Below are 15235 nucleotides of genomic sequence, written 5' to 3' on the forward strand. Positions count from 1 at the left end.
ATAAAGGGAGGAAAATTATTAGGAGATGTAAGTGAAATTCTTTATCCCCCCAATTTTTTTTTTTTTATCTCTGTAGGTTTATGGTACTTTTTTTCGCCTCCCAGTTTGAATTTAGGCAACCTGTAAAACACACACACACATATATACAGTATATATATATATATATATATATATATATATATATATATATATATATATATATATATATATATATATATCAGGGATACTTTGGCTTGCATAACTTACAGTTGGTGGTAACCAATGCATCGCGCCAGTTTGAAAACCAATCAAGATAACGAGTCCCAGGAAAACAAACGTGGTACTTAAAGAAGAAAATAATCAAGGGGCAGAAAAGTGAAAATTTCAGTTTTTTTTTTTCACAATATGAAAAAATAATCCCCAAAATGCCGGCTTTTTTGCATTTATACTTATAGTATCATTACGAACAAAACTTCACTAAGTGTACAAAATGTAGACTCGAGATTTTAGTTTCGAGATTGAACGGTTCGTCGTTGAAGTGAAAGGAATAAAAAATAGTAGTAGAGACTAAAGTCAGGTTTTTGTTTTTATTTATTTATTTATTTATTTACTTATTTATTTTCAACTCTTCCTAGACTCCCATAATGAATTGTTCACTCTCGAAAAAAAAAACTGTTTTCGTAAAAAATGAAAACCAGTCCAATAACCGAGCAGAAGAAATCATTAAAATCAAAAGCTTAGATAAACTCTTAGTTTCTGAAACATTCCGTAGAAAGCACTTGGCGTTATAAAGAAATTATGAATACAATTTTAAACATGGCCCCGCAGATTACAGCTTTAAGCTCTGTATTCCTTTTTCTTTACATACAAGGTCTGTTCGAAAAGTAATGTCATACATTTTATTTTTAAGCGACTGTACGTTGCAGCACGCTCTATCTGCTGAGATCGATGGTGGTGTAAGTTAACTACCGAGCGAGTGCTTGATCTGTTGTCTCCGACCTCTTGGAATTGAAGGACGAGCAATTTCGTAAGCTTCTGTTTTGTCCCTTGTATAAATCGCGATGTTGCACTCACTGGAACAACAATACGCGATCGAGTTTCGTGTGAAACTCGGCAAGTCTGCCGCAGAAACATTTCGAATGGTTCAACAGCCCCTCTGAGATGAGTGGATAAGTGTTTATTACAAAAGGAAGTCTAAGATGGTACAGTCCGCAGCAAAAAAAAAAAAAAAAAAAACCTGCAACATGAGCATGTAAGTTTATTGCGAAACTAGGCCTAACAGCGCAGGGAATCAATATAACGTCTAAGTGGCACGAATCACGCCAGGAGAAACCTCGGCGTCCTCCCCTGCACACTTATTTTCGAGCAAAAGACTTCGTCGTTTCACAATAAACTTACATGCTCATGTTACAGGTTTTTCTGCTGCGGACTGTACAAAGTGTTTTTGGAATGCTGTGAAGAGGTCGACGATGAATCCCGTGCTGGACGCCCGTCAACCTTCTCAAACGACGAAAATGTAACTTGTGTAAAAGAACTTTTGCAAACCGTCGAATAAACCTTCTTTTAATGGCCAAATATTCCCAAAACTACCCCTTCCCCCACCTCCTAAAAGGACATCATTACAGTACAATTGACGACGTGAAAGCAGCTTATGAAATGGCTTTGAACGCACTTCCTGAACAAGCGTTCCAGGATGCCTTCGCAGATTGGAAATCCCGCTGGCAGAGATGTATCGATGCGATGACAATATTGTGAAGAATTTTAATGTACAGGTATTATTATTATGTATATAAATGTTTGTTTTTTCATACTTATTAACTTGGTGACATTACTTTTCGGACAGACGTTGTACATATGTTAATAGTACCTGCTTACTAACTATAGCTATACTATACTAACTACGCTAGTATGCTAACTATACTAGTGTATAGAACTTCCATGCTAACCTGCTTATTAACACCTGCCAACTGCTTCTTACCTCTAGGTGGTGTTTATCACATTGGGAAATATGAGCCCAGGGTTTTGGATTATGGTTCTTGTTCTCAGACTATACGACATCATCGTCACTACAAATTTTGCTCACGCACTGATAGATGGATAGTTTGATTTGTATTTTGATGAAATATATATATAAGTTTGTATAGTATAAGGCATTTACGTGGTTTTCAAACTACAAAAGTATAAAATGTTAACCAAGTCAAATTGTGAGCTTTTTAGAATAATTTATCAATCAACGAGTAGGAAAAAGGACATTAAAAATGTCAATGACCGTGTAGTGTTACATGCTTATTAAGATATACAGACTGTTCTCTTTACATTTTTGGGGAAATAATTTTACTGACAAATAACTTATATCGAGAAAGGTCAAATCAACTTTGTTCTTTAGCTATGGGCTTCCCACATTATAGGAAAACTATCTTTGAGATTGTACTAGGGTGTCCCAAAAGTAATGGCGAAAAATGAAACCACAGATTCTTGTCACAAAAAAAAAAAAAAGTTTATATGACATACAGTCCGGAAGTGGACAGGGACGGAGCTAGATAGCTTCGAATGTGGGGGGAAGGGAATTCACACGTAGGAAAAGGAAGTTGCCTACTTACAAAACCACATTGAAGATGCATGTGAACAGTTACGCAACACACCGAGAGTGATAAAATACATTCGAAACTTACGATTTGCATGTTACATAGATGTGGAAGGACAGCACTTTGAACATCTTCTGTACTTACGTTTATTGTTAGCACATGTGACCTAGTAGTTTGTAGTGCTGCTCTGTGTAAGGTACTACGTTACAAATATATTACGTTGTTGTGGACTCTGCCTGTTATTTCATTACGTGACACGACTAATTACGTTTGTTCTTATTTCTACCCTCTCTCCGCAAGTTTCTATCTGGGGTACCACTATCCATCGATCCCTAAGATTATGCAATCTTATTAAATGATTGCTTTTTTGCTTTGACTCCCATTGTACATGTGCATGCAATCGTACCATGGATAACAACTTTTATCTATATAGTTTCCATCTGTACTTCACCCCTGCCGCACAGACATTCGGTGAATCCCTAAATGACATATGGAGATCAGGCGCAGTTATGTAACATGCGTTTAACATGTCAAGCCGATATGATTTTTATGTCTTTCTGAACCCCTTTCCTAGCTCCTATCATTATTCCGCTGACAGGTGTGAAGTTTCTTTCCCCCCACGTCCAAAGCTGTCTAGCTCCACCCCTGTCCACTTCCGGACTGAATGCCATATACCCGGACTGAATGTAAAAATTGATGCCAGGAATCTTCATTTTTCGTCATTACTTTTGGGATACCCTGTATAGGATAGAAACTACAGTATTTCTAGAAAACGGTAGAAGAAGACATATTTGAACTAGTCAATAGAATATCCAATATTATTTTCTTTCACATTACGAAACCTATATCTTGTATCGTTCTTTTTGTAAGTAAATTGATTTCCCAAACATTGTAAGAGAAATTGTGTAATACTTGTTTATGATTAAAGAATAAATAATCGCCACGCATAAGCTAAATTACATACGTATAAATGAAAATACTTTCATAATAAATTAAAACACAAGCAGATTAAAGGAACTAAATAGAACTACCACCTTGCGTTATTTTATTGAATTTGTGATCCAGTACGCCCTTTTCTTTTATACAGGGTGTTTCAAAACAACACCGACAACGTTTAGGAGGTGATTCCTGACACCAAGATAAGAAAAAAAATATAGACCAACCTGGGTGCACGAATGCTTCCTTTTAGAGTTATAGGCTGCCGAAAACATGAAAAAGTGAAGTTTAAAAGTCCATAGATCCAAAACTATGGGACCCACCGTAGTCGGGTCAAGACTTCACTTAGGAACTACTATATGCCCTATCCAAATATCCAAGTTTCAGAATCCTATGGTACTCATGCAACAATTTTTATAGAGGAAGTTTGGCCACGGGCATATAATCTGAAGTACTCACCAACTACCTCTATAAAAATTGTTGCGAAAATATCGCAGGATTCTGAAACTTGGATATTTGGATAGGGCATATAGTAGTTTCTATGTGAAGTCTTGATCCGACTACGGTAGGCCTCACAGATTTGGAGATATGTACCTTTAAAGTTCATGTTTTCAGCGGCCTGTACGTCGAAAGGAAGCATTTGTGCACCCAGTTTAGTTGGTATGTACTTTTTGTCTTATCTTGGTGTCAGGAATCACCTCCGGAACGTTGTCTGTTGTTTTGAAACACCCTGTATTGGAAGCATCTTCTGAGAGATAGATCTCTGAAGAAAATGTGAAGATTCCATTCACAAACTTGCTATACTCAGGGGTGTAGTCGAGGGTACACGGCGCCAGTGTCGGACTGGCCAAGTTGAGGGCCCTTGGTGCAGGTCCTTAAAGAACCCCTACCCATATATATATGTGTGTTTGTTTGTTTTTGGTTACTGTTTTAAAAATGGCGCCCACGGACAACAGAGCACTCTTCTACAGGTCAAAATAAAGCGAAAATGTTATATGACGAAAATACCCTTCGGGGCCTCCTTCAGCCGCTATGAGGAAATAAAAATTTCACAATATGGCAACGTCGCAGATTAACTTGGAGCCATTAGCATTACTCTACAAATACAAGCAGTTGAATCGATTGCTACACTAATAAGTGATGCTAGTATCAATCAATATGTAATGAAATTTCTGTAGACATGACTATAAAAGTGACGACAAGATTAAAGGAACGTATTAGAGAGACTCACAAGACGAAAGTCTTGTTATTTCGGGTTTCTCCAAACATTTGGCAACCTCGAAGAACTCCATTAAAATGATAAAAATACTGAATAAAACATCATTGCAAATGTAGAACGCTACGTATTAATCATATTTTACTAGGAGTAAGATGCCAGAATTAAATCTTGAATAAGGTTCTTTAGATAATAGCTGGAGTCATATTATTAATTTAAGAGATACTACCAATTTTGCTAACAATTTCCATAAAAATAAATTAATTCGTCTTCAGTAATTTTTGTAACAGTTATTCATTAATTTTCACTTCAGGATCTGGCTACGTTGATTTATAGTGATGTAGATCGAAAAATTGCTATTTTTGTAGTAACAATTAACATGTTTTCATATAATGTCATGTAGATAAAAATTTTCATTTAGTATGTAAATAGTAAAGAGAATCTTTATAGCTCAAGTTTCAAATCAGAAGTATCTTTAAACATAAGGAAGAAAACAATATAACAAGTATGTGACTGACATCTTGATCTCTCTCTCAAAAGATGCTTCCAGTATAAAGGAAGGGAACATTAGGCTCATAAATCAAACAAAATAACGGAAGGAATGTCCAAACCTTTATTTTCTATTCAATATATGATTGCATAAACAAATCCAAAGCGTTAACATATTACACCATACAGATGGACACATTGTTTCGAAAAAAAAAAAAATGAAAAACGAAAAAGTTTCCGAAAAATTTTGCAAAATAAGAAAAACGGAGAATTTTTCAAAAAAAAAAAAAAAGTCGAAAATTGAAATATCTCGATTCTCTCTATCTATTCGACGACTTCTCTATACCTATTACCGTTTTTGCTCTGTGGTGATTAAGGTTAAAATCTAGAATGGTTTGTAGGACTTCCGGTTTGAACATCTACTACTCTCAACGAGTTCGTTTCCAAACTTCTGATCCTGGCCAAAATTGTTTGTGATTCAGGAACTAATTTTTCAGATTTTTTGTTTCCTGTACGGACAAGGAAAGAGAGAGAGGGGACGGACACACACACACTCTCATTCACTCACTCACTACGGGGGCGCGGTGACTCAGTTGTAGAGCGTTTACCTCTGGTGCTTGGGGTCTCTGGTTCGATCCCAGCTCGCGCCGTGTGGACTTTATGGTGGACAAACACCGTGCTCGTGGGTTTTCTCGAGGTTCTCCCGTTTCCTCCTACTTCCTTCATTCCACCATTTCATTCATTTCTCATCATCACCGTCTCCTTTAGCCTAACCGACATAATCGTGGGACGTAAAACTAAAGATTTCATTTCATTTCACTCTCTCTCTCTCTCTCTCTCTCTCTCTCTCTTTTTCTTTAAAAAAACAAGAAGGAATGAAAGATATAACATTGAAAATGACCGACCGACAGTGGCATATAACCGGATCTCTCTGTCTATTAAATTTATTTTGCTGCCTGCTTCTGTTTATGTTCTGTTGATGGCCCGTTCAGGACTTGAAAATTAAGTATTTACCGACTTCAACGTGTTCTTGCGTGGTTATTTAAAATACATAAATAAACTTGGTCTGCCTTTCAGTAATCAGGGATATGATAATCAGAGCGTAGAAGATAAGAAAAATATTTTTTAAAAAATCAAAAAAGGAGTTAATCTGTTAGTAATCCGCCATATTTCATAGTGTAATAGAAGAACAAGCAACTTGATCAATGTTGGTAAAGAGTTGAAGAGAAAGAAGAAAGCTGTGTGTCCAGTAAATTCATAATCTGTGTGGATGTGGATGTTTTTATGTTACTGTAATTATCAAAGTACTCGTTCTTCCGTCGTCATCACAAATATATTATAAGCTATATTAACAGTTTGACTTTCTTTGTAATTTTTTTAGTTTTTCATTTTTTCGTGTGTATGCTGGTGACAGTTTATTTATAATCAAAAGGTTTAGTGTTTTATATTTATATTTTAGTTTAAATTAATATTGCTTTACGTTAGCATCTAACTAACTATATCAAATTATATAGTCAGCGTTTTTTTTTTATTTATTTTATTTTATTTTATTTTTTAAAGCAGTATCTCATCGCAGTTTGCGATGCAAAAACATAGAAATGCGATACAAATTGAAAAATGTATTGCAAGTTGCAATGCATCTTTGCATCTTTCATTATTAACACGGAAGCTAAAATAAGGAACAAGCTGAAAAATATTATTATATTATTTCAAGAATGTTTTCTTTGAAGGATCGGTTACTACAAGAAAAAATGCGTCAACTTTGGGTTGCAAAACAATTTTCCACTGTGTCTTTCCTTCACTTTGTCGGTGTGTTGCTAGTGAGTCATCCTACATACCTTCTCAGGTTTCGAGTCATCCTACCCTTGTTTCTGAGTGCGTAATAAAGAAAAAAAACTGTCCCTTGAAGAAAAGGCGCATTGGCAGCTGAGGAAACAAGTTGAAACTGTATTGGACTTAGTCGGTATATGGTGTAGCATAAATGGGCTTGGATATGGTTAATAAAATGAAGTAACTGCATTCTTTAGCGCCGAAAATATATAAAAATACATTCGTCTTTCTCTCACTTTTTCTTTCGCTTTTCTTTTGGAGAAGTGATATGCGTACTGATATCCCGGATGCCCATTTATGCCCCTTGTAAATACCAACATCCAGTATTTCTTCTAGCGAGACGCCACGAACCTAACTCAAAGCATCCCAACTAAAGGAATACTCTCTCTCTCTCTCTCTATCTCTTTGTATGTGTGTGTGTGTGTGTGTGTGTGTCTGAAGAAAGAACAGCCAATGCGTTGTTTTTCTGGGCCTAATTGTTGAATGTGTCACTATGGTAAAACTCTTATTTCGCTGAACTTAACAAATAGTATAATAAAATATAAAGCTTGTCCAGTAATTCACAATTCCATTCATAATATATGGAATTGTAAAGTACTTTCGTATTTATTGGACTTCTTTTATGAATCTATAATTACTCATTATAGTGCAGAAAATACAATACAAAATTTGTAAATTGTGATGTAAATTGAAATTTGTATCGCAATTTGCTACACAAAAGATAATGTGTAAGAAAAAAAAAACGCTGATTTATATATCGAACTGCATGATACGATTATTGATTTTCGTTACACACAAGCTTTCACTTGACGTATCAGTAAATTAAGTTACATTAATTAAAATCTAACGAAACTGTAAAATTGTTACCTTAACGCCAGGCTTCCCCTGGATACTGGTACCGCTAAACATTGAACTGCACTGTGTTTTGTTTTTCGTATGTGCAAATTACTGTGCGTTTACATTTATATATAAAGTGTGTTTGTGTGAATCTCTGTTTGGGTGTATGGCTTCCTGTGTGATCGAATAGGCTTAAGTATTTCGCTAAATAGATGTATTTTAACATGTAATTAGGCTTCCGTTTTGTTTGTCCTACTATTTTGTGCTTATACTACTATGTTGTAATATCTTTGAAAGTACTAAATAAACTTTCTTCACAATAAACAAAATCTTTTCTTTCAATTAATAGAGGATAATTGAAACCAAGTATAAATTAATTAACATTTCTGTAATACAGTGCAAAATGTATTTTTAAAAAAGTACGAAACTATACGATAAAATACAATAAAAACATATTCAGTGGTTCTCACCCCGCAATACTGTCCATGGGTATAGCCTTGATTGAAGCGTATTTTTCTTATGTACATTGTGCAGTTTTTGTACACTTTTTTAAAAAGTTGCTAATTAGATTTTGAAGCTTCAACAATATATTTTGTCTCCCCTCCCTGAAATTTTAATGATGCACTTTGGTAATTAGTCTCCCATTTTAACACTTCCCATATTATCGTGAACAAAATCTCTGATTAATACTTCACATATTATCATAAATATAAAAATCTTTGTAATATTTTCCATTGTACAAGCTTTGCTTTTAACAAACTTAAATCTGATTTAAACCACTCGTTGAGCAAGTATGCTTATTGTAAAAAAAGATTAACGTGTAATAGTTTCGCCAATTATCCGCTTCGGCTTCATCAGACACTATCTTCTAATGTGTCTGGTGAAGGCAAAGTGGATAGTTGGCGAAAATGTTACACGTTAATATTTTTTACAATAAAAGTATTGTTTTATTAACGTGTAACAGTTTCGCCAATTATCCGCTTCGGCTTCATCAGACACCATCTTCTGATGTGTCTGATGGAAGGCAAAGTGGATAATTGGCGAAACTGTTACACGTTAATATTTTTTACAATAAAAGTATTGTTTTATTAACGTGTAACAGTTTCGCCAATTATCCGCTTCGGCTTCATCAGACACTATCTTCTAATGTGTCTGGTGAAGGCAAAGTGGATAGTTGGCGAAAATGTTACACGTTAATATTTTTTACAATGAACGTATTGTTTTACTCTGCGAGTGGTTTAAATCAGATTTAAAACTCTTTAATTAACACTTTCCATATCATCATAAAGTACAACTCTCTACTTAACACTTTCCATATCATCGCGAACTAAAAATTCCTGATTTACACTTTCCACATCATCATAAATAAAACTTTCTAATTAAGATTAACACGTTCTCTATTATCATCAAGAAAACACAAATTTACATATTTTTCACTATCGTAAGGCATTCATTCCAAGTTTTGTTTTTCTTGTTAGACTTTCGTTTGCAAGGACAATTAATAAATTTGAAATAACCGAAATCAATATGCTCTGACTATGTTTTTCTTATGGATATAGCACTATCAAAAAGTGGATGTAGCATCAATTTACAGGCGTTGGTATCAGATATAAAGATTATAAAGCATCACATATTCAAAAGCTTTAAAAATAATTTTAATTGTACACAGAACTGACTCCCGCCGTATGCTAAGAGACAAGAAAGGCCTAGAGGATAGTACTAACTCGCCATACGCTGAGACAAGAAAGGCCTAGAGGATAGTACTAATTCGCCATATGCTAAGAGACAAGAAAGGCCTAGAGGATAGTACTAATTCGCCATATGCTAAGAGACAAGAAAGGCCTAGAGGATAGTACTAATTCGCCATATGCTAAGAGACAAGAAAGGCCTAGAGGATAGTACTAACTCGCCATACGCTGAGACAAGAAAGGCCTAGAGGATAGTACTAATTCGCCATATGCTAAGAGACAAGAAAAGCCTAGAGGATAGTACTAATTCGCCATATGCTAAGAGACAAGAAAGGCCTAGAGGATAGTACTAATTCGCCATACGCTGAGACAAGAAAGGCCTAGAGGATAGTACTAATTCGCCATATGCTAAGAGACAAGAAAGGCCTAGAGGATAGTACTAATTCGCCATATGCTAAGAGACAAGAAAGGCCTAGATGATAGTACTAACTCGCCATATGCTAAGAGACAAGAAAGGCCTAGAGGATAGTACTAATTCTCCATATGCTAAGAGACAAGAAAGGTCTAAGGATAGTACTTCAGTGCGGTGAAATGTGAAAATATGATTTTACGATTAAAACATTCTAACTAAATTTCCTAAATATTCTAACTACATAGACTAATGAAATATCATTTTTGCCTAACGAAGCGAGCAGGTGCAGCTAGTCCAGTATAAAACTTTCGTTTCCTTACAGTTCCAATGCTGCAATGCAACGAATGGTAATTTCCTGATTAGCTCTATTAGAAATATCATTGGAAGTCTCCAAATATCTAATGCATGTTATATACACTGTCATTTTATTTGCAGTTTTCATTTATCAGAAAGCACATGGACACGCGCGTCCATTTTCATATATTTGCAGTTTATGGTGGTAGAAAAAATGAAATGAAATCTTTCAGTTTAACGTCCCATGATTATACCTGTTAGGCTAAGGGAGACGATGATTAAAGCAAGTGAATGATGATGCAAGAATTGGCGGAATGAGAAAGTGGGAGGAAACGAGACTACATGAGAAAACTCACGAGCACGATGTTGTACACCACAAACTTATTTTGCCGGGCATCGAACCAGGGACCCCACACACCAGAGGTAAGCCCTCTACCACTGACCTACCGTGCCCTCTTTTTTATGGTGGTAGAATGCTCACATCTAATGTGAGGGATCTCTAGTTTGATCCCAAGCCATGTGCGTTTGTGGTGGACAACATCCTGTCCATGGGTTTTCTCGGGATTCTCTCAGGCTCTCATTCCTCCAATTCTTTCATAATCATTCTCTTTGCAGAAAAAAAAAGAAAATAAAGGAGTGTAATATTTGCTAATAAAAAGAAATGTAAAATAAATATTGACCCGAAACCAAAACCAAAGCAACCAAAAAGAGATATCCTAATATTTAATGTATTTTTCAAAAATTTAGAGTCTTTTGCACAAGTTAAAGACATTATGTAGGATCAGATCCCGTGACTTTGACAACCTTACGCAGTTTGTCCATGGAAATTAGGACTGTTTCTCTTTAACTAATGAACTCATATTATCTCTTAAAGTAATGAAGCAAATGAATGATCCATTATTATCATTAAGTATTTTGCCTTTTGGCAGGTCCTGAGACTAATCAGTTTTTCTTCTTCTTCTTCTTCTTAATTTTCAGTTTGGGGCTGGAAATGTTTCTTTTATGTTTCTTAATTTTTAGCTTCCTCTTATAACTTTTGATATTTTCTTCTATTTTATTTTTTCAAATCATCGATCAGTTGTATTCTTCTTCCTATTCCTTGCTTTCCTTCTATCTTTCCTAATGAAGAAGACAATTTCTTCGCAAGATGTGTCTAATCAAATTGGCCTTTCTACGAAGGATGCTAGCTAGAACCGTCCTCTTCTCTCCTATCCGTTTTAAAATATCTGCGTTTCTTACTCTTTCTGTCCATTTTATCTTCTCCATCTTCCTCCAACACTACATCTCGAACCTCTCTAAATATTTCGTCCCTTTTTTTGTAATAGGGAATAATCCATATCCTATAACAAAATACAGTATATGATACTTGGCTAATTTCTTGAGAAATGATAAGAACTGTTTATAATTTTTGTTTTGTTTAGAATATAATATCGCAAAATACAGAAAAGACAAAAAAAAAAAAAGACAAAAATCATCGTATGAAAGTAATTGTAGAGGGAAACAAAGATTATACAATTTGAATTTTATTAAGAAATTCTGTCAAAGAACTTGAAGTTTAAAATATATCAAACGATAATCATGCCTGTTGTTCTGTATGGTTGCGAAGCATGGTGGCTTACTCTGAGGAAAGAACGTAGACTGAAAATATTTGAGAACAAGATCCTGAGACGAATATTCGGACCCAAGAGGAACGGGAATGGGGATTGGCAGAAACTTCATAACCAGGAACTACATAATTTATACGGTTTACCAAACATTGTTAAGGTCATCAAGTCTAGGAGGCTCAGGTGGCCAGGTCATGTAGCCAGTATAGAAGAAAATAGGAACGATTTCAAAGTTCTAACTGGAAGACCAATTGGAAAACGACCATTAGGAAGACCTAGGCGCAGATGAGAGGACAATATTAAGATGGATCTCGCAGAAATAGGAATACAAAGTAGAAACTGGATCCAGTTGGCTAAGGATAGAAGTCAATGGAGAGCTTTTGTAAACGCGGCATTGAACCTCAGGTTCCATAGGCTATAGAATGCGTTACTTAGTTATAATCATATCTTCGCTTCAAGTTTACAAATAATTTCTGAATTACTTCAATGGACTTTCATTGAGATGCAGAAGAAATAGTTTAACAATTTTATAAAATATTTCAACGTTCGCTACTTTGTTTATTTTACCAGTTAAATATTAGATATTTAAATATGATATGGAACTACAATACCTGACACGTAGTTCTAAGAATTTTCGCAAAGTAACAAAATAAGCTGGCAGACACTCTAATGCTTTTAAAATCTGCTAGATAAGTACATTTCGATCTACTAACAAATAATGTTATTTCTCAAGATTAGTGACCCTTTGCACATTGGTAAATGAAACATTTAAGATTATTGTTTTACAGTTCACCACGTTTGGAAACACAGCTTGCTAATCTGAAAGCAATTTATCATACATTTACACATTTTTGCTTTTTTTTAGTTTGACGACCCACGATTATGCACTAGGGCTAAAGGGAAACGATGATAATGAGATGGGTGGTAATAGTGGAATAAAGAAAGTGGGGGAAATGGGAGAATCCCAAGAAAACTCAAGCACACGGTGTTGGTCCGCACAAAGCCCACTAGGTGGGAGCTGGGATAGTACAGGGACACCACGCACCAAAGGTGAGCGACCTATCACTGAACCACTGCAGCCCTTCCATTACCTACAAGTCTCTCATAAAATATAATAACAGAAATAACATACCATACGTATTATGCTTCGAACGAAGAGGTACTTGCTTCATATCTCATGTATGCTAAATCAAGCAAGACAAGACTGAACATTATGCAGCAACACATGGAAAAAATGCACACAACAAAGCAAAAGTCACTCAGCGAAAAACAATACATACAGGCTGCCGCATAATATGTCTATACAAATCCGTGTCACTTATCATATTGACACACGCATATATCGCATCCAAGCCGTTGGAGACAAGCAACACTAAAATTAAAGACAACATGCATTTCAGAAACAGGCAAACCATCTTAAAAGTTCAGATATTCGATTATGCACACTTACAGAAATTTCTGTAACCTAAGCGCATTGAGGTATGATTTACAGTAGGTTGTACAAAATAAAATAAATTGGCATTTCCAAGAAACGAAAATTACATTACACATTTAAATGTTTATTAAATCGCAAGTTAATTGTGAAATGTCAAATTGGGATAGGTGGTTCCCCCAAAAATGCTAAAATTCCTATTTAGAACCAAAACAATAATTTGAGCGGTGCTGGCGAGTATGACCAAGACAAAACAGTCACGATTTATCTGAGAGTACATTACATTTTGAACAATATTATCCAATGGATTTCCCTCTTTTTAGAAGACCACGTAATTTAGAATTCCATTATGTGAACAAATACTGCCTTGTCTTTAATTCTATACAAAACGAGCATGCAAAGATAAATAACATATACAAGGACTACATGAAGAGATGATAGTCCAAATCATAGAGGTGCTTTCTAATACAAGTTGAAATAGTTGTTTCCAAATACAAGGTGACTATATCAACCGAGGGCCGCGGTGGCTCAGTGATAGAGCGTTCACCTCTGATGCATGAGGTCCCTGGTTCGATCCCAGCCAAGTGAACTTTGTGGTGGACAAACACCGTGCGCTTAGGTTTCCTCGGGGTCCTCCCGTTTTCTTCCACTTTCCTCATTCCACCATTTCATTCATTTCTCATCATCACCGTCTCCTTTAGCCTAACCGGCATAACCGTGGGATTTCATTTCATTTCATTTCATATATCAACCGAGGTACGAACTGCTCTGCACATGGTTGTCACTGATAATTTCCATGTGGAATAAATTTCTTATGAAGAAGAAAATTCATGATCAACGATGACTTGCTTTGGACTTCGAATATATAAATTTGCTTCGACGAACCCAAAAATCTCAACGTCCCTTAATAATTCTTGGATGAGAAAAGGTGCCTGAAAATTTTTTACAGTATTACCCAGCTGTTCTGAATTTGGAGAAATCAAAGTGCCTCACTGACTTATTCGTGAAGAAGGCTTTCAGTCGTAAACGTTCCTTTCGTGTGAAGCGTTGAAGATACTGAAGATGGCGGAATAGTCCTGAATCGAATTTCACGAAAAATTCTAATAAAATTCAAAATAAAGATACTTCGTCGCACTTATTACAAAATTCGACTGCTACTATTAATTAAACTTCTAAATATATTATTTTGCACAATGTAACTAAACAAAAAATAATAATTCGACGCGAAAACACGATCCACACAGAAATTCTTCGTACGGGATGTTACGATAACCGCGTCTTGTCATGAACTGCTATCTATTTGAGACGAAAAGGAGTGTGCAAAGACCTCCAACGACAAAGGGATGTAAAATCTTAACATATAAATTGCACAAGATATGTTTTTGTTACTATGCATAAACGTATAATATGGGAATTAGCGAATAGAATAATACATTCTAAAAATTTCAACTTATTGCGTAAAATGTCAAAGAACATGAAATTTATACACAAAAAGAAAAAGAAATGTTCTAAAAATGTTAACAACCAATAAAATTTTGATTTCTTTGTCTAAAAGATGAGAAACTATGCATAGATGTTCATAACATTAATACCAAATCATATAATTACTAGGAGATGCTATATGGTACATTTTTGTATAAAACTAAGTTTATCCGTAGTGGGAGTTGATTCTGGAACCTTTCAAAGGGAAGAACTACGTGCGTGTGTGTGTGTGTGTGTGTGTGTGTGTGTGTAAAATGTATTTTCATGCAGTTTTATTTTATTTCCAGGGATGTACAGTATATATGTAGAGGATTTTATGATAAGAGATGTGAAGTACATTTGGTATGGAATGAGCTACAGAGAACTGAAGGAAGTTCTCAAAGAAAACCGAAGTTTAAGAAGTTTTCCTTTGGTCGATAATCCAGGTAGTGTACATAATGTATATTTACTA

At 35.3% G+C, this 15235-nt stretch overlaps 1 protein-coding gene across 1 annotated transcript in view; it reads left to right on the forward strand.

Moving 5' to 3' along the window:
* ClC-a (chloride channel protein 2) overlaps positions 1-15235 on the forward strand; it is a 109181-nt gene that overhangs the window by 53259 nt on the left and 40687 nt on the right. Inside the window, exon 10 of the mRNA XM_081741197.1 lies at positions 15072-15209. Coding sequence (XP_081597323.1) covers positions 15072-15209 — 138 coding nt within the window. The remainder of the gene's footprint in view (positions 1-15071; positions 15210-15235) is intronic.

This window comes from Thermobia domestica, chromosome 15 (genome assembly GCF_964235325.1).
Source record: "Thermobia domestica chromosome 15, izTheDome1.hap1.1, whole genome shotgun sequence".
NCBI classification, from domain to species: domain Eukaryota; kingdom Metazoa; phylum Arthropoda; class Insecta; order Zygentoma; family Lepismatidae; genus Thermobia; species Thermobia domestica.